Here is a 16,613-nt window from a genome sequence, read left to right as displayed (position 1 = left end):
GCTGCAGGGCGCTTGCAAGCTTTTGGGGTCTCCGTCCTGGGGTGGGGGGTGATGGGGGGAAGGAGGGCGGGGGGAAGCCGAGGGGAGAAGAGGGGCAGGCAGGAAGGGCTCCGTCAGCCTGGGCCGTGGGGGTCTCGCCCTCCTGGGCTTCCCCCCCCCTCCATCGCTGACCTCCTGCTCTGCCCCTTGGCCCTGAGGGGGTCCCCCTTTGCAGGTGGGTCTTTGTGCCTCTTCTGGGGTACAGAAGGGGCCTTTGGGCGGCAAACAGGGGGGTGACCTTTCCCTTCGGGGTCTTCTCCGGGCGCCCTCCGGACCCTCCCCGCCCCAGCCCATCCCTTCTGTCTCTCCCCCCACAGAACACCGAATTGTTTGCGATGATCGAAAAGATGCAGGTGAGTCCAGCCTTTCCCAAGCCTGAGCCTGTCGGGGGGGGGACTCTTGGGGGGGCATGGGGGGGTCCATCTGAGAGTGACCCCTTGGAGAATAAAGGGTGGATCGATCCTTTCTGAGAGTGGGGGGACTCTCAGGCACGGAAGGGAGCGACACTTCCCCCCCCCCCTGCAGGCATTGGGGATGAGAAATGTGCTCTTTGCATGCTCAGAGGCGCCCTTCCCTGGAGCTCATCATCCACCGCTGCTGCCTTTCTTCCCCAGGGCTCCTCCAGGGAGGGGGTGGGATTGCAGGATCCATCACCCTCGGCCGGCACAGCTGTCCCTAGGGATGGGGGAGGGGCTTCGAAAGACAGCCATGGGGTGCCAATCCGGTCGGTCGGGGGCCCTGGATGGTTTGTGGCCACATCTGGGGCCCGCCTGGTGCCGGGCTGTTCATTTGCAGAGGAGCAGCAGCTGGACCCAGGGTTTTTCCCCCTCCCCCCCCCCGTGCCGGAGCCCGGGCCAGGGCCAGATCCTGTGCCAAGCAGGATCTCCGCGCCGCCATCCCGCCTGCCCGCTGCTCCAGCCCAGGCACACAGCTGGCGGGCGGCCCAGGAAAGGCTGTTGACTCTGGGGCTGGTCTCTCTCTCCCCCCCCCCAGGGAAACCGGATGGACGAGCAGCGCTGTGCCTTCCCCCCTCCCCTCAAGGTAGGTGCTCTGCCTCTCCGCAGGGCCGGTGCTCCGTTGCCCCCCCCCACCCCACCTCAGGCGGAAAGCCCACCGGTTCAGCTCCTTCCACTGCCTTGAGAAGCTGCTTTGATAGAATCTGGCCAGCCTGATTTTTTTTCTCTCTCTGCCCCTTTTACACCCTATGAAACTCCATGTGTATATTTGTGTGTGTGTGTGTGTGTGTGTTTATGTGTCTTCTCAGCCTTTTCCTGGCCCGTTATAGGCTGTGGGCTCTGCCCCGGTCTCCTCCTGTCCAGTGCAGGGATGGGGGGGGGGNGGCTGGCGAGGACGCGGGCTGGGGCGTGAGTAGGAGCCGCTGCTGCAGGGCGCTTGCAAGCTTTTGGGGTCTCCGTCCTGGGGTGGGGGGTGATGGGGGGAAGGAGGGCGGGGGGAAGCCGAGGGGAGAAGAGGGGCAGGCAGGAAGGGCTCCGTCAGCCTGGGCCGTGGGGGTCTCGCCCTCCTGGGCTTCCCCCCCCTCTCCATCGCTGACCTCCTGCTCTGCCTTCCCCCTTGGCCCTAAGGGGGTCCCCCTTTGCGGCTGGGTCTTTGTGCCTCTTCTGGGGTGCAGAAGGGGCCTTTGGTCGGCAAACATGGGGGGTGACCTTCCCCTTCAGGGTCTCCCCCGGGCGCCCTCCGGACCCTCCCCGCCCCAGCCCATCCCTTCTGTCTCTCCCCGCAGAACACCGAATTGTTTGCGATGATCGAAAAGATGCAGGTGAGCTCTCCCAAGCCTGAGCCTGTGGGGGGGCTCTTGGGGGGCATGGGGGGGTCCATCTGAGAGAGACCCCCTTGGAGAATAAAAGGTGGATCGATCCTTTCTGAGAGTGGGGGGACTCTCAGGCACGGAAGGGAGCGACACTTCCCCCCCCCTCTGCAGGCATTGGGGATGAGAAACGTGCTCTTTGCATGCTCAGAGGCACCCTTCCCTGGAGCTCATCATCCACCGCTGCTGCCTTTCTTCCCCAGGGCTCTTCCGGGGAGGGGGTGGTATTGCAGTATCCATCACCCTCGGCCAGCACAGCTGTCCCTAGGGATGGGGGAGGGGCTTTGAAAGACAGCCATGGGGTGCCAACCCGGTCGGGGGCCCGTGGGTGTTTTGCGGCCACATCTGGGGCCCGCTGTGCCTTTGCAGAGGAGCAGCAGCTGGATCCAGGGTTTTCCCCCCTCCCTCCCCCACAACCGTGCCGGAGCCCGGGCCAGGGCCAGATCCTGTGCCAAGCAGGATCTCCGCGCCGCCATCCCGCCTGCCCGCTGCTCCAGCCCAGGCACACAGCTGGCGGGCGGCCCAGGAAAGGCTGTTGACTCTGGGGCTGGTCTCTCTCTCCCCCCCCCAGGGAAACCGGATGGACGAGCAGCGCTGTGCCTTCCCCCCTCCCCTCAAGGTAGGTGCTCTGCCTCTCCGCAGGGCCGGTGCTCCGTTGCCCCCCCCCACCCCACCCCAGGCGGAAAGCCCACCGGTTCAGCTCCCTCCACTGCCTTGAGAAGCTGCTTTGATAGAATCTGGCCAGCCTGATTTTTTTCCTCTCTCTGCCCCTTTTACACCCTATGAAACTCCATGTGTATATTTGTGTGTGTGTGTGTGTGTGTGTGTGTTTATGTGTCTTCTCAGCCTTTTCCTGGCCCGTTATAGGCTGTGGGCTCTGCCCCGGTCTCCTCCTGTCCAGTGCAGGGATGGGGGGGGGGTCTGCAGCCCCACAGAAATTCTTCCAGACTTTTTCCACTTCTTCAAGATTGATTGTGGTGATGGTGGGGGGGGAAGCGCAGGTGTGTGTGTGTGTGTGTGTGTTTGTGCGTTGACCCACAAGGGCCTTTTTGTGTTTCTGCAGACGGAAGAGGATTATATCCCTTATCCCAGCCTGATTTTTTTCCTCTCTCTGCCCCTTTTACACCCTATGAAACTCCATGTGTATATTTGTGTGTGTGTGTGTGTGTGTGTTTATGTGTCTTCTCAGCCTTTTCCTGGCCCGTTATGGGCTGTGGGCTCTGCCCCGGTCTCCTCCTGTCCAGTGCAGGGATGGGGGGGGGGGTCTGCAGCCCCACAGAAATTCTTCCAGACTTTTTCCACTTCTTCAAGATTGATTGTGGTGATGGTGGGGGGGAAGCGCAGGTGTGTGTGTGTGTGTGTGTGTTTGTGCGTTGACCCACAAGGGCCTTTTTGTGTTTCTGCAGACGGAAGAGGATTATATCCCTTATCCCAGCCTGATTTTTTTTCTCTCTCTGCCCCTTTTACACCCTATGAAACTCCATGTGTATATTTGTGTGTGTGTTTGTGTGTTTGTGTGTCTTCTCGGCCTTTTCCTGGCCCGTTATGGGCTGTGGGCTCTGCCCCGGTCTCCTCCTGTCCAGTGCAGGGATGGGGGGGGGGTCTGCAGCCCCACAGAAATTCTTCCAGACTTTTTCCACTTCTTCAAGATCGATTGTGGTGGTGGGGAGGGAGCGCAGGTGTGTGTGTGTGTGTGTTTGTGCCTTGACCCACAAGGGCCTTTTTATGTTTCTGCAGACGGAAGAGGATTATATCCCTTATCCCAGTGTCCACGAGGTAAGGGCGATCCGATGGAAGGGAGCCTCCCCGTTTAGGAGCAGTCTACCTCAGAGGGGCGGGGAGAATTCGTGTCCTCCGGTGCTCGCTTTTTAGGAGAAGAGGGCTGTTGGGTGGACCGCCCTGTGGCCTCCCCTTGTCTCTAGGCGGGGGGGGGGGAAGGCGAGGCAGGGGGGCCCCTTCCGACCTACCTACCCGCCTGTCTAAGGTTCGAATCGTCCTCCCCCACCCCCGTTTTTCCCTTCTGCAGGTTCTGGGCCGGGAGGCTCCCTTCCCCCTCATCTTGCTCCCCCAGTTCGGGGGCTACTGGATCGAGGGGACCAACCACGACCTGCTGGATCTTGCCGAAATCCAGTCTCCGGGCTATAAGGTCAAGCTGGAATGCAACCACCTGGCCAGGGTCTACCGGAAGCATTTTCTGGGCAAGGTCAGCCCCCCCGGGGACGGAGGGAGGGGGGAGGGAGGGAGGGGGCTTGGAAAGGGGAAGAGCACCCCCTCTTAACCCCACTGGGACCCCCCCAAGAGACTGTTCTGCCCTCCTGATTGCCCATGCCCCCCTCCTCTTTCCCTTCCACCTGGAAGGGATGTTTGGGTGTGGGGGGGGGGTCATCCCCAGCCTTCCCACTCTTTGGGGCTGCCTTCCAAAGTCGGGGTGCACGGAGGCACGGGGGCTGCTTCTGCCCAGGCCTCCCGCTCTGCCCGGGCCTGCCGACTTGGAGGAGGAATGTAAGGAATGCAACAAGTCAGAGCTAACCTGGAGGATGAGCTCTTCCTGTCCTTCCTCCGGGGCGCGGGGGGGCTCCATGGGGATCCCCCCCACCCCGGAATCGCAGGGCTGCCTCCCTCTCCCACCCCCTCCCTGCTCTGCATTTGCCCCAGCCGCTTCAGCCAAGGGCACAGGATGGAACGGGGGGGGGGGGGATTTCTGAGTAGGGCCCAGAAAAAAGAGGGGTGCTGCAGTTTTTGGGGGGGTCCCCAGCGTGGAGTCCCTCAAGGCCTTCCCCCATCTGCAGGAATCGCCTGCTGCTTTCAAGGCCCAGCCTGGAGGGAGCCAGCTGTGTGCCTTCTGGGTGGGGCAGCCACCATAGGCCGGGACGGGCTGCACTTTGCCCCAGCTGGGTGGGGCAGGGCTGGGTGACCCCCTTCTCTTCTGCTCCTGCCCTGCCCTTCGAAGGAAAGCAGCATGGGGGGGTGAGGGTGGGGGCAGAAGGACCCCCCCAACTCAAGCCCCTTCCTCAAAAAGGCAGCGGGAGGAGGCCTGGCAGAAGGATGAAAGCGAATTGGGGGGAGAGGTGGGGGTCCAAAGAGAAGCCTTCACTCGTGCAACTGAGGCTGGGGGGGTGGGGAGTGGGGTTCTTGGGAGAACACCTCATTCAAAGCCGGGCAGTTGTAAAAAAAAAAAAAAAGGAATTTGTCAGATCTGTGGCTTTCCGTGGCCATAGTGTTGTAGAGCCTCCAAGGGCAGGAGCAGTAGGCCTTGGTCATTCCCTCCCCCATCCTGGCTTGTGTCTGCTCAGGAGCATTTCAATTACTACTCGGTGGACGCCGCGCTGGGGCACCTGGTGTTCTCGCTCAAGTACGACGTGATCGGGGACCAGGAGCATCTGCGCCTGCTCCTGCGGTGAGAGGGGGGCGCCTCCTGCGGTGGGGCTGGGACCCCCTTTTCTCTGTCCCCCCCTCCCCAGGCTTGGCCCTGACTCTCCTCCCCCTGCAGCACCAAGAGCCGGTCCTATCACGACGTCATCCCCATCTCCTGCCTGACCGAGTTCCCCAACGTGATCCAGATGGCCAAGGCAAGTTGGGGTCCCCGGGGGGGGTCCCCCACTTTCTCTCTTCCCGCAAGGGAACCAGATCAGGTTTTGCCGTCGCCTCCTGGCGGTTTGACCCCAACCCCGTTGGCTGTGAGATGACCGCAGGGAGGGTGTGAGGGCAGAGGGAGGGGTGTCGGTCCCAAAACCCCGGGATAGGGGTGTTAGAGAGGGTCTCCCCACGGTGCAGAAGGGGGGGGCAGGTCAAATGACTTAGGCCTCTTCCCTCCTTGACCGTAGCTGGTCTGCGAAGACGTGAACGTTGACCGCTTCTACCCTGTGCTGTATCCCAAGGTAGGAGTGTGAATTGAGGGGGGGGCAGGGAGGAACCCCTGATGGAAAAGCCCCTTCCCCACCACCCCCTTCCAGTCTCTCCAACACTCCCCCCCCGCTTTGCCCCCCCCAGGCCTCCCGCCTGATCGTCACCTTCGACGAACACGTCATCAGCAATAACTTCAAATTTGGGGTGATTTACCAGCAACTTGGTCAGGTGGGTCTGTGCCTCGTGCCCCCCCAGAGGGAGCAGGTGAGGCTGCGGGAAGCCTGGGGAGGGGAGGGGGGGCCAGGAGCCTTTGGCTAGGCTGGGGGAGGGCATAGAGGGGGGCTTCCGGGCACTGTGCAGAGACCCCCCCTCCTCTTCTGTCGCTTCTCTTGAAGCACGGCTCCCTCTGCCCTTCCGGCTGGGCCAGGGGGTCTTCAAACTCGGCCCTTTGAGGACTGGTGGACTTCAACTCCCAGAATTCCTCAGCTAGGCACACTGGCTAAGGAATTCTGGGAGTTGAAGTCCACCAGTCTTAAAAGGCACACTGGCTGAGGAATTCTGGGAGTTGAAGTCCACCAGTCATAAAAGGCACGCTGGCTGAGGAATTCTGGGAGTTGAAGTCCACCGGTCAGAAAAGGCACGCTGGCTGAGGAATTCTGGGAGTTGAAGTCCACCGGTCAGAAAAGGCACGCTGGCTGAGGAATTCTGGGAGTTGAAGTCCATAAGTCATAAAAGGGCCAAGTTGGAAGACCCCCTGTTTGAGCAAGGGGTTGGACTAGAAGACCTCCAAGGTCCCTTCTTCCAGCTCTGCTATTCCATGCTATAGAAGGGATCCAGTGTTTATGGGGCGGAGAGAGAGTTTCCCCTTGTTTCTAATTCCAGAGGTCAGAGATAAATGAATTATAAGCTGCCCAGAGTTATTGACTATATAGAAGTTGAACGGACATCTATATAGGCACTCTGGCTGAGGAATTCTGGGAGTTGAAGTCCGCCAGTCCTCAAAGGGCCGAGTTTGAAGACCCCTGGGCTGGTCCCTTGGAGGGGAAAGCTCGCCAAGGGACCCTCCCAACATCCTGCTTCCCCCACCTCTCTTTGCTTCAGATGCCAGGGAGGCAGTGCCACCTGCAGCCATGGGCAGGGAGGGTGTCTGTCCCCCCCCCCATCCCACGCAGCTGGCGTGGACTAGACGGGGTGCCCTGCCTGCCACCACTGTGGGGGGGGGATCCGGCAGGATGCTTGCTGTGCTCAGCAGCCACCTTTGAGGCTGAGCCAGACCTCCCTCTGTGCCCCCCCTCGACTGCCTGGGCACCCCCCCTCCTTTCCCCACAGACGTCGGAAGAGGAGCTGTTCAGCACCACGGAGGAGAGTCCGGCCTTTGTGGAATTCTTAGAGTTCCTGGGCCAGAAGGTCCAGCTGCAGGACTTTAAGGGGTGAGTGTAGCCAAGGGGGGGCAAAATGTGCCTGTGTGTGTGTGTAGCTGCCCCTCCCCAGCAAACCCCCCCAGGCCTTGGCCTGAGGCCTTTTTCTCTGGGGCCTGCTCAGGTTCCGGGGGGGCCTGGACGTGACCCACGGCCAGACGGGGACGGAGTCCGTCTACTGCAACTTCCGGAACAAGGAGATCATGTTCCACGTCTCCACCAAGCTGCCGTACACCGAAGGGGACGCGCAGCAGGTAAGACGGCCAGGGACACACACACACATGCACACACACACACACACACCTTCCTCGTCTCCACTGACCCTCTTCTCTCCCCCCCTCCCCCAGCTGCAGCGGAAACGCCACATCGGCAACGATATCGTGGCCATCGTCTTCCAGGACGAGAACACCCCCTTCGTGCCGGACATGATCGCCTCCAACTTCTTACACGCCTACGTGGTGGTGCAGGCCGAGAACGCCTGTTCGGAAAAGACCCTCTACAAGGTGACCCTGGGGTGGGGGTGGGGGGCTGGCACGAGGCGGGTGGGATGGGTGGGAGCCGCTCCATGGGGTCCTGGGTCCGGCCGAGAGGGGGCAGCCCCCTAGTGCCAATGCCAGCGGCTCGCCCTGTCCCTTGCAGGTCTCGGTCACTGCCCGGGACGACGTGCCCTTTTTCGGGCCTCCGCTGCCCAACCCAGCCATCTTCCAGAAGGTGAGTGCGCTTCTTTCCCTCCAGGCCTGCCCCCTTCAGGGCACTCGGGGTGGGGAGGCTGCAGCACCGTGCACAACCCCCACCCACCCACCCTGCTTCCCCAAGGGACGAGAGACCCTGGGTGGGCAGGCCATGCTCAGCTGGGTCTGGGGGCTGTCACAGGACAGTCCGGCAGTCCTGTTGCTGGGCTAAATCTTGGGGTGAGGGGGTGGTGTCACCCAGCCAAACCAAGCCTTGCAAACCCCCCCCCCCCCCCATTTCTCCCTGCAGGGGCCAGACTTCCAAGCGTTCCTTTTGACCAAACTGATCAACGCCGAATACGCCTGCTACAAAGCAGAAAAGTTTGCCAAACTCGAAGTGAGTTTCCGGGATGTGCGTGTTTGTGTGTGGGGGGGTGTGGGGGTGTTAGCCACAAAGCCTCTCTGGCTGACTCTGCTGCAAGCGGGGGGGGGCACCCCAGCCCTCCCTTTGCACCCCCCTCCCCACCTGGCTGACCCTCCCACAGTCTCAAGAGGGGAGGGGGGCTTGCATGTCGTGACAGGAGCGCACGCGGGCGGCCCTGCTGGAGACGCTGTACGAAGAGCTGCACCTGAACAGCCAGTCCATGATGGGCCTGGGGGGCGAGGAGGACAAGATGGAGAACGGCGGGGGGGGCGGCAGCAGCTTCTTCGAGTCGTTCAAGGTGAGGGAGGGCAGCGCGGCCGGAGACGCTGGGGGTCGTCTTGTGGGTTCCTGCCTCGCCAGCCCTTTTGCACCCTTCTCCACCCTCCCCAGCCCTCCCTCCCTTTGGTCTGGGGGGGCTGCAGCCCCTCTTGAGTGTCTGTGGGACCCCTCCCCTGGGCAGGCAGTGGGCTTCCCGGAGTCTTGGATCCTTGGACCGCGAGTGGCCATCCTCCCCCTCCCCCGAGTCCTGCTGCCCGCTTTGGCCCCCGGGGAGGGTGAGGGTCGCTTAGGGCGGGCCGGCCTTCCCTTCCAGCGGGTGATCCGCAGCCGCAGCCAATCGATGGACGCCGTGGGTCTCAGCAGCAAGAAGCAAAACACCGTCACCACCAGCCACAGTGGCAGCTTTGGGCACCACAGCCCTGACATCACCAAAGCCAGCGGCCTAGTGAGTGCCCCTCCCCGCTCAGTGCCCGCTTGCCCATCTCCAGAGCCCGCCCCTGTCCTTCCACCACCTTCTGCATTGACCTTAGTCTTTGCTTGGCCCCCACCCCAACAGGGGTGGCGTTGGGCGCTGGCAAGGAGGGGAGGGAGCAAGACCCACATCTTCCGTGGTTCTCCCTGGCCGGTGGTACCTCCTTGGGGGTGCAGTGCCCCAGCTTGGCCACTGGGTGGCAGCCTTGCCCCAGCATAGGCGCCTTGACTGGAGGGGAGAGAGTTGGCTGCCTAGAGGGGCGGGCGGGACCCTCCATTGGGCAGGGCTTGGAGGGACCCTCCACTGGGCAGGGCTTGGAAGGGAGGGGTGGTCTTGTGGGCTGAAGCCCACCCACCCACCCACCCCACTGCCCGTCCCCACCTCCCCTTCCTCATGGCGAGGAGCATTGGGCATCCCCAAGTTCTCTCTCTCTCACACAGTGGCTGGCAGAAACCAGCTTAAAAAGGGGGGGGCGTCTCCCACCTTCTCCTGCCTCCTCCCCCAGGCATGCTGGGGTGGGGTGGGGGGCGCCTGGTGGATGCCAGAGAACATCTGGGCTGCTGTAACAAGAGGGGGCAGGCAGCGAGCGTGGCAGAGGCCCCAACATCCAGACCCCCCCCCCATCTTGGGCATTGCTTCTGCTGCCTAACCCCAGGCAAACATCTCCCAGCTTCCCCCCCGCCCCCCGCCGCCATCCCATCCCAGGCACAGCCTCAGCAGCTTCCTCTGCCTTCTCCATGCCCCCCTCCATGCCCGCTGGCTGCCTTGGCCCTTCCGGGAGACTGGCCCCTTGGTGGATAATTGAGCGCCATTTTGTTCGCATGACTTCTTTTTCTCTCTCTCTTTCTCTCTCTCTCTCTCTCTCTCTCCCTTCCTCATCCTCCTTTGTTCCCCCCCTTCTCCCCCTCTGCCTTCTCCCCCCCCTTTTCACGCTCTGCCCGCTTGCCAGTCATTGCTTGTGCCCGGAAAAACGTCAAGTAGGTACGGACGCCGAGGCAGCGCGATAGGCATAGGAACCATTGAAGAGGTGGCTGGACTTTTTCCTCATATTCTCTCTCTCTCTCTCTCTTTCTTTCTCTCTCTCACTTTCTCTCTCTCATTCAATCTCTTTGTCTCTCTTTCTCTCTCTCTCTTTCTCTTTCTCTCTCTTTCTCTCTCTCTGTTTCTCTCTCTTTCTCTTTCTCTTTCTTTCTTCTTTCTCTCTCTCTCTCTCTCTCTCTCTCTCTCTCCCTCTCTCTCCCCCTCTCTCTCTCTCCCTCTCTCTCTGTTTCTCTCTCTCTCTCTCTCTCCCTCTCTCTCTCTTTCTCTCTTGCGCTCTCTCTCGCTTTCTTTCTTTCTCTTTCTTTCTTTCTTTCTTTCTTCTTTCTTTTTTCCCCAGCCCCCCCCCACTGCCCCTTTCCCACCCCATTGCATGCCCCACACAGCCTCCTACCCCACCCCCACCCCGGGGCATCCTTGCTAAACCTGGGAAATTGCTGGGAATGTGTCTCCTTCTGGCCGTCTTGCGATTACAACTCTTTGCATGTGACGGGAAGAGGACCCCCTGGGCTCCTTTGTGCTTTCGGCCTTTCTGTTTGAGTCCTCCAGGGGGTCCTGGACCCTCCCTCTGGCGGGAAGCCTTCCTTCCTCCCCAGCCCTCAGCATCTCCAGTTAAGCCGGGATCCCAAGGAAGCTGGCCTGGAAGGCGGTTAGACGTTCCATGCAAAGGGGGCAGATGTGACCTTTGCCACAGACCCCTTTTAAGGCGGACCTTGGATGCATGCATGAACAGGGGAGGTTGGGATCTTTAGTGGGGGGGTTATTATTTCTGAGCCCTTGAAGCGCCCCCCTCCCCCAGCCAGCCAAGCTGGACCTCCCATCCCGTCCGGTAGTTAGTTCCAAGGTCTCTCATCCTCGCTGGCAGAGGGCAGCCTGGTGCTCCCTGTGGGAAAATAAGATTGAGGAGTGGTCTCTCCTGGTGGGTTGGGAGCCAACAGACTATAATGATGATAATAATAATAATAATAATAATAATAATAATAATAATAATAATAATAATAANGGAGGGAGGGAGGGAGGGAGGGAGGGAGGGGGGGGAAATAGTATAATAGACTCAGAAGGGACCTCGGAGGTCATCTAGTCCAACCCCCTGCTCAGGCAGGAAACCCTATACCATTTCGGACAAATGGCTGTCCAGTCTCTTCTTAAAAACTTCCAGTATTGGAGACTATTCACGGAGGAACGCGCAAAGTTCAGAGTTCAACAGCATGCAGCTTCTTTGGGCAGGAAACCGACAAGCCTTTGCAAAGGGAGCCTGGTGGGTGGGGGGGGGGAGGTCCGAGCTCTCCCCCTCCTCTGGTTCCGTTCATCCTCCGTCCTCCTTTTGGGGGACCCCGGAGTTTCCTTGTCCTTCTGCAGGATTTAAAAAAGAAGAAGAAAGATGGAGGCTTGGGAGGAAGACAGACCCGTTTCCCACTGGGGAGGGGGGGTCTTCCCTGATTCCACGCCTCCATTTTCCTAAACTCCCCCTCCCCGTCCGCTTGCTTCCCCTTCTACCTCTGCCCCACCACTGGGGCATCCTCTCCAGAGAAGCATTTTAAATCCTTGGCATGCTGCGGGGTGTGTGTGTGTGTATGTGTTATTTTGAGGAGGGGGCTGAGGTATGAGTTTGCACCCCTTCTGCGGCCTGTCTGGTTTGCAAACTCTGTTCTGGAGCATCCTAGGCACTTTTCGCCCAAAAGATTCGGGTTGCCCCAATGGGGTCTGGCCCTGGACGCCGTGGGGCTACCCACGGCTATGCCGTCGCTGTTCAGGGACCCCGAGCGGGTGCAGTTCCCAAGAGGAGAGGGGGTGGCTAGGAAAGACGATTGGCAACGCCTGGAATAAACTATGGTGGTTAGTGCAGCTTCCTGTTGTTGACATGGGGAGGGCCTTTCTTGTGTATCCCCCCCGCCCTCGGCTTGCTTGTGCCTGTTGGTCAGCTCTGGAGCAGGGTTTCCCAAGGCAGAGACCCCCTCCCCAATTCTCCGGAGTGCCTCTCCTGTCCCTGCTTCATCTTTCTGCTTAATGACACCCCCTCCCCTTCTCCCCGTTTCTTGCAGTCCCTGATTGTTCCCGGAAAGAGTCCGACACGGAAGAAGTCCGGGCCATTCGGGTCGCGGCGAAGCAGCGCCATCGGCATTGAGAACATCCAGGAAGTGCAGGAGAAAAGGTGGGGTGGGGGAGGCTGCCGGTGAGTTTCCCCCCTGGTCGGCTTCACGTGCTCACCTGGGATTTCTTGCGCCATCGGCCAGAGGCCGCGATTGTGCATCATGCACTAAAACAGTGACGGTGAACCTTTTAGAGACCGAGTGCCCAAAAACCACCCCCCCTCATAGTTCTGCCCCATCCACTCCACCCACCCCCCACTCTGCCCACCCCTGCTGGACCACCCACCGCCTCCACCGCCGGCCGCAGATCACTCAGGCAGCCCTGCAGCGCCATGATGGACATGCCCTCCATCCGCGCCCCACAGCATCATCTGCGCACGACAGGGCACGAGGGCGGAGTCTTGTCCCTGCTGCCCAGCTGCCATGTGCTTGGCTGTGCTGCTCCATGCCTGGGGGGGGGATGACTCTCCTCTGGGGGGGCTGCTGATGAGGGGGGCGTGGGGGGAGGCAGGGCTGGGGTGGCCACGCGTGCCCTAGGTCCACCACCACTGCACCAAAACCACAACAGACAGACTTATTCCAGGCTTGGAGCCCAGGTCAACCCCATTGCAACTTGAACCGAGCTGGTTTTGGAGGAAGGGCCCGTGCCTACTCCCACCCAGCCTTCCTCTGCCCCAGCCTTGCTCCTGAAGGCCCACCTGTGTGCCCCACAGGGAGAGCCCGACGGGCACTGCGAAGACGCCCGAGGACAACCACGCCGGCCAGGAGCCCCATTCCGAAAACTCCTCCAATCAGAGCTCGCCAGAGATGCCCACCACGAAGAACAGGTGGGTAGTGGGACCCACCATCACCACCCGGGCGTCTCCTGGCTGAGTCCGGCCTTGGTTCTGACACCCGGCAGCCCCTTAGTCCTTTTTCTCCCCCTCCTTGTAGGCCAGATCCGGTGATGCCAAAGCCAGAAGCCGGGCACGAATCCTCCCGCTCCTCCTCCAGCGCCAGTAGCTTTGGCAGCATGGTGGAGGACGCCGAAGGCAGCCGGGATGACACCAGCGGGGTGAGGGGGCACCCGGGGTGGGCATGGGGCGGTGGGGGGATGAAGGGAGACGGGCTGGTGCCAGGAGGGAATTCAGAAAGAGGCATAAAAGTGGCTTTTAGAGTTTCTCCCGATGGCTCCGGGTGCCTTTGAAAGTAGACAGCAAGCAACAGGCCACAGTTTGGAAATCCTGGCTTGTTCAGTGAATGAACGCCTCCGATCTTAAGCAGTGGGCAGCCATAAAAGGGGGCTCCGTGGCTGAAAACGGCTCAAATATTTCAGCCCTTGACACTGATTCTCGGGGGCTCTTGCAGCCCACGTGGAAGGGCTTCCCCAATCGAAGGCTGGCGGCCCCGCTCTAAACATTGTGGACTAGGAACTTGGCAGGGGAAAGCCGTTCCCTCTTGCACGGGTGACTCCTAAGCCGCCCTCTGCTTTCTCTGTCCCAGGAAAGCCACTTCCCTTCCACGCCTTCCCACAAACGCGATTCCTTCATCTACAGCACGTGGCTGGACGACAGCACCAGCACCCCCAGTGGGGGCAGCTCTCCAGGTACCCCCCTGCCCCCTCCTTGCAGCGCCCCCCATAAGGCTGCTCTGGAGTAGCTGGCCTTCACACACACACACACACACACACACACACACACACACACACACACACACACTGCCCAGTGTGGGACCCCTTTGCTCACGAGGGAGGGAGGGCTGATTTTAATCCCAATAGCTTTGGTGCTTCCCCCTCCAGGCCCCTCGCACTCCCCCCAGCCGGACCCCAGGAAGCCCACGGACCCCCCTTGCCCGGAGATCCAGATCCAGCTCGAACATTCGGACCCGCAGCCCCCACACCTGGTGAGGGCTCCACAAGGACTGGGGGAGAAAGTGTCCTGTTCTGGGGAGGGGAATCGGTCCATGCAGCCTCTCTCTCTCCAGGAACCGGGTTTTAATCCTCCTTTTTCCCCCCCCCCTCCCAGAGCTGCTAACCTCCCACCGGTCTTGCGGATGTGCCTCTTGAGCAGGTCAGACCTGGTGTCCCCCGATATCTTCCCGGCGGGGGGGGGGAGGCCACCCTCTGCCCATGAGCTTCTGGCAAGTCCTCAAAAGACCCAGTGTGGGGGCTCTGCGCCATCACGCCCGTTCGTCCCTATCCCTGCTGGTTCCCTTCTCCTCCGTGGTGCCTTCAACTTTTGGGGCCTCCTCCCCATCCTGGGGAGTGACCTTTCCTTTGTCCCCCCCCCCACTTCTGACAGCTCACGGCAAAGAAGCACAAGCTGTGGCAACGCCGGAGAAGCCCCCATTTTTCTCTCCGGGACGACGCTCCGACCAGCAACACCTGCTTCTCCAACTCTCCATTTTAAGCAGCTGCTTCTCCTCTCCGGCCACATCCGGTGGCTTCCTGGCACACCGGGAACGGCATTACTCCGGGCCCACCCAGGACTCTCTGGGCCTCGATTCCCCCCCCCTTTCCATGAGCTGTGCTCAACGACGCCCCCTCCCCAATTCCATCACCCCCCCAAAAAAACCCTCCAGCCTGTGGAGTCAAACGCTGGACAATCACAAGGAGGCGGAGATGGCCTGTGTGTTTCCCAACTGTTCCCCCTCCCCAGGTCCCTTTGTGGGGGCCGTCTCGACCGGCTACGGTGGGGTGGGGGGTGGGGAGAGAGAATTCGGCCTCTTCCTGGCTTCCCTATTGCAGAAGCCGGCAGCCCCCCCCCCCACTGTTTCCAGGGGTCACCTTGGAAGAGGATAGCCGAGCTAGGAGCAGCTCCATCCTGCAAGTTGTTGTTGTTTTTTCTCTGGAAAGCCGAGCATCTCCATCGGCTGCGTGTTTTCTGGACCCTGTTTCAGCACACAGAGGAGGCCCACGGATGGAGGCGTTTATGGGGCAACATCTGGATTACGCCTGGATCAGCTCCCTCCGTCTTGGTGTCTCCCACTGGCCTTCGTCACCAGGGCTCCTTCTGCATCTCTCTTTCTCTCTCTCTCTCTCTGTCTCTCTCCTGCCCAGCTGTTGCACTCTTTCCTGCCCTCCGCTCTTGTCACACGTTCCCTGTCCGCTTTGCCCCCCATCACACACACACACACACACACACACACACACACACACAGAGCAGCCATGTTCCCTCCTATCCTAGGGAATTTTGGCAGGAGGGAGGGACCGAGACGTTCCCAGTCTCTCCCCCATGTTCATCCCAAAGAAACCTTGACAATCTTGCCCCAGGTCAGTTAGGGGGTGGAGGGGCTCGGCTGAGTCTGGGGGTGCCCTGGGGTGACTTTCAGGCTGGTCCAGGGCAGGTGGGCCATCAGCCCCCCTTCACCCCACGGTCTGGCCAAAGCCTGATGCTCTGGCTGGGCTCTAAACTGCAGAGGCCTCCCCTTCTGTGCTGTGATTGGCCTGCCCCCCCCTCCCGTGCTGTGCAGGATTTGGGGGGAGGCACCACACCTTTGTGGGCAACGCACCCGGCTGGCTCCACAGGTGTCTGGATCAGGGAAAAGGGTTCCCCAATTCCCAGGCATCCACATTTAATTTTAAACATCCTTCTGGTGATGTGAAAATATTAATTCCGTGATGTCTGGGTCTCTCTCTTTCTCTCTCTCTTTTTCTTTCTTTCTGTCTCTCTTTCTCTTTTTCTTTCTCTTTTTCTTTCTCTCTTTTTCTTTTTCTTTCTGTCCCTTTCTTTCTCTCTTTCTCTTTCTTTTTCTTTCTCTCTCTCTTTCTTTTTCTTTCTGTCTCTGTCTCTCTTTTTTCTTTTTCTTTCTGTCTCTTTTTCTCTTTCTCTTTCTCCCTCTTTCTCTCTCTCTCTCTCGTGTCTGTTGCGTAAATCCATCCTTTCTTCCTCTTTTGGGTCGTTTTGGTTGCTTAATTTTATTTAATTTAATTTTATTTTTTTAAAAAATGATGCACAAAATCCATGAACTTAACAATGTTTCAACATTGCGTTTAATTTAAAACTCCAAGACTCGTATTGGTGTTTCCAGTGACCTGTGTATAAAAATTTAAAAAAAAAAAAAGTCTATTTATCGCTATTGTAAGAAGAATCTATTTGTAAAATGCTTTTTAAAATAGACAGGCTGGAAAATAAAATGGGAAACCTCCACGTAGCTTTTCCTGTTTCCTTGTTCCGTCTGGAGGAAGGCTTCTGATGGGGGAGGCCCCGAACAGCAGGAAGATGGCCTGATCGACTTTTGAACGCTCCAGTCGGTCCGTGTCCAATTCTAATGTTCGTCCATCCGGAGAAGGGAAGGGAAGATGCGGGCAGATGGGAAGGAAGAAATCTGATCGCCTTTTAGAGGTTTGGAAGGATGCATTCCACAAAACCACCAAGGGTCTTTCTGTCCCTCCAGAAAAAAAGCTTTTAGGACGCTCTTTTGGGGGGGGGGAGAAGAGCAAAGTTTTCAGTGCGATGTTTCTCAACTTTGGCGACGTCAAAAAGGTGGTCTTCAACTCCCAGAATTCCAGCTTACAGGATTCTGGGAGTTGG

The 16,613-nt window shown here is 59.6% G+C and overlaps 1 protein-coding gene across 1 annotated transcript in view; it reads left to right on the top strand.

Moving 5' to 3' along the window:
• Positions 1 to 16,321, top strand: part of RAP1GAP (RAP1 GTPase activating protein) — a 25,441-nt gene extending 9,120 nt beyond the window's left edge. Inside the window, exons 5-26 of the mRNA XM_029286442.1 lie at positions 357 to 392; positions 1,033 to 1,080; positions 3,602 to 3,640; positions 3,891 to 4,067; positions 5,158 to 5,261; positions 5,355 to 5,433; positions 5,689 to 5,742; positions 5,855 to 5,938; positions 7,040 to 7,140; positions 7,253 to 7,382; positions 7,476 to 7,631; positions 7,768 to 7,839; positions 8,110 to 8,196; positions 8,381 to 8,521; positions 8,816 to 8,947; positions 9,924 to 10,001; positions 12,055 to 12,164; positions 12,816 to 12,929; positions 13,036 to 13,156; positions 13,585 to 13,687; positions 13,880 to 13,983; positions 16,268 to 16,321. Of these exons, the coding sequence (XP_029142275.1) occupies positions 357 to 392; positions 1,033 to 1,080; positions 3,602 to 3,640; positions 3,891 to 4,067; positions 5,158 to 5,261; positions 5,355 to 5,433; positions 5,689 to 5,742; positions 5,855 to 5,938; positions 7,040 to 7,140; positions 7,253 to 7,382; positions 7,476 to 7,631; positions 7,768 to 7,839; positions 8,110 to 8,196; positions 8,381 to 8,521; positions 8,816 to 8,947; positions 9,924 to 10,001; positions 12,055 to 12,164; positions 12,816 to 12,929; positions 13,036 to 13,156; positions 13,585 to 13,687; positions 13,880 to 13,983; positions 16,268 to 16,321 (2,124 nt within the window). The remainder of the gene's footprint in view (positions 1 to 356; positions 393 to 1,032; positions 1,081 to 3,601; positions 3,641 to 3,890; positions 4,068 to 5,157; positions 5,262 to 5,354; positions 5,434 to 5,688; positions 5,743 to 5,854; positions 5,939 to 7,039; positions 7,141 to 7,252; positions 7,383 to 7,475; positions 7,632 to 7,767; positions 7,840 to 8,109; positions 8,197 to 8,380; positions 8,522 to 8,815; positions 8,948 to 9,923; positions 10,002 to 12,054; positions 12,165 to 12,815; positions 12,930 to 13,035; positions 13,157 to 13,584; positions 13,688 to 13,879; positions 13,984 to 16,267) is intronic.
• Positions 16,322 to 16,613: the final 292 nt, after the last annotated feature.

The sequence above is a fragment of the Protobothrops mucrosquamatus genome, unplaced genomic scaffold (genome assembly GCF_001527695.2).
Source record: "Protobothrops mucrosquamatus isolate PMUCROS unplaced genomic scaffold, P.Mucros_1.0 scaffold3678, whole genome shotgun sequence".
Lineage (NCBI taxonomy): Eukaryota > Metazoa > Chordata > Lepidosauria > Squamata > Viperidae > Protobothrops > Protobothrops mucrosquamatus.
The sequence above is the reverse complement of the archived record's forward strand: the minus strand, read 5'-3'. Positions and strand labels throughout refer to the sequence as shown.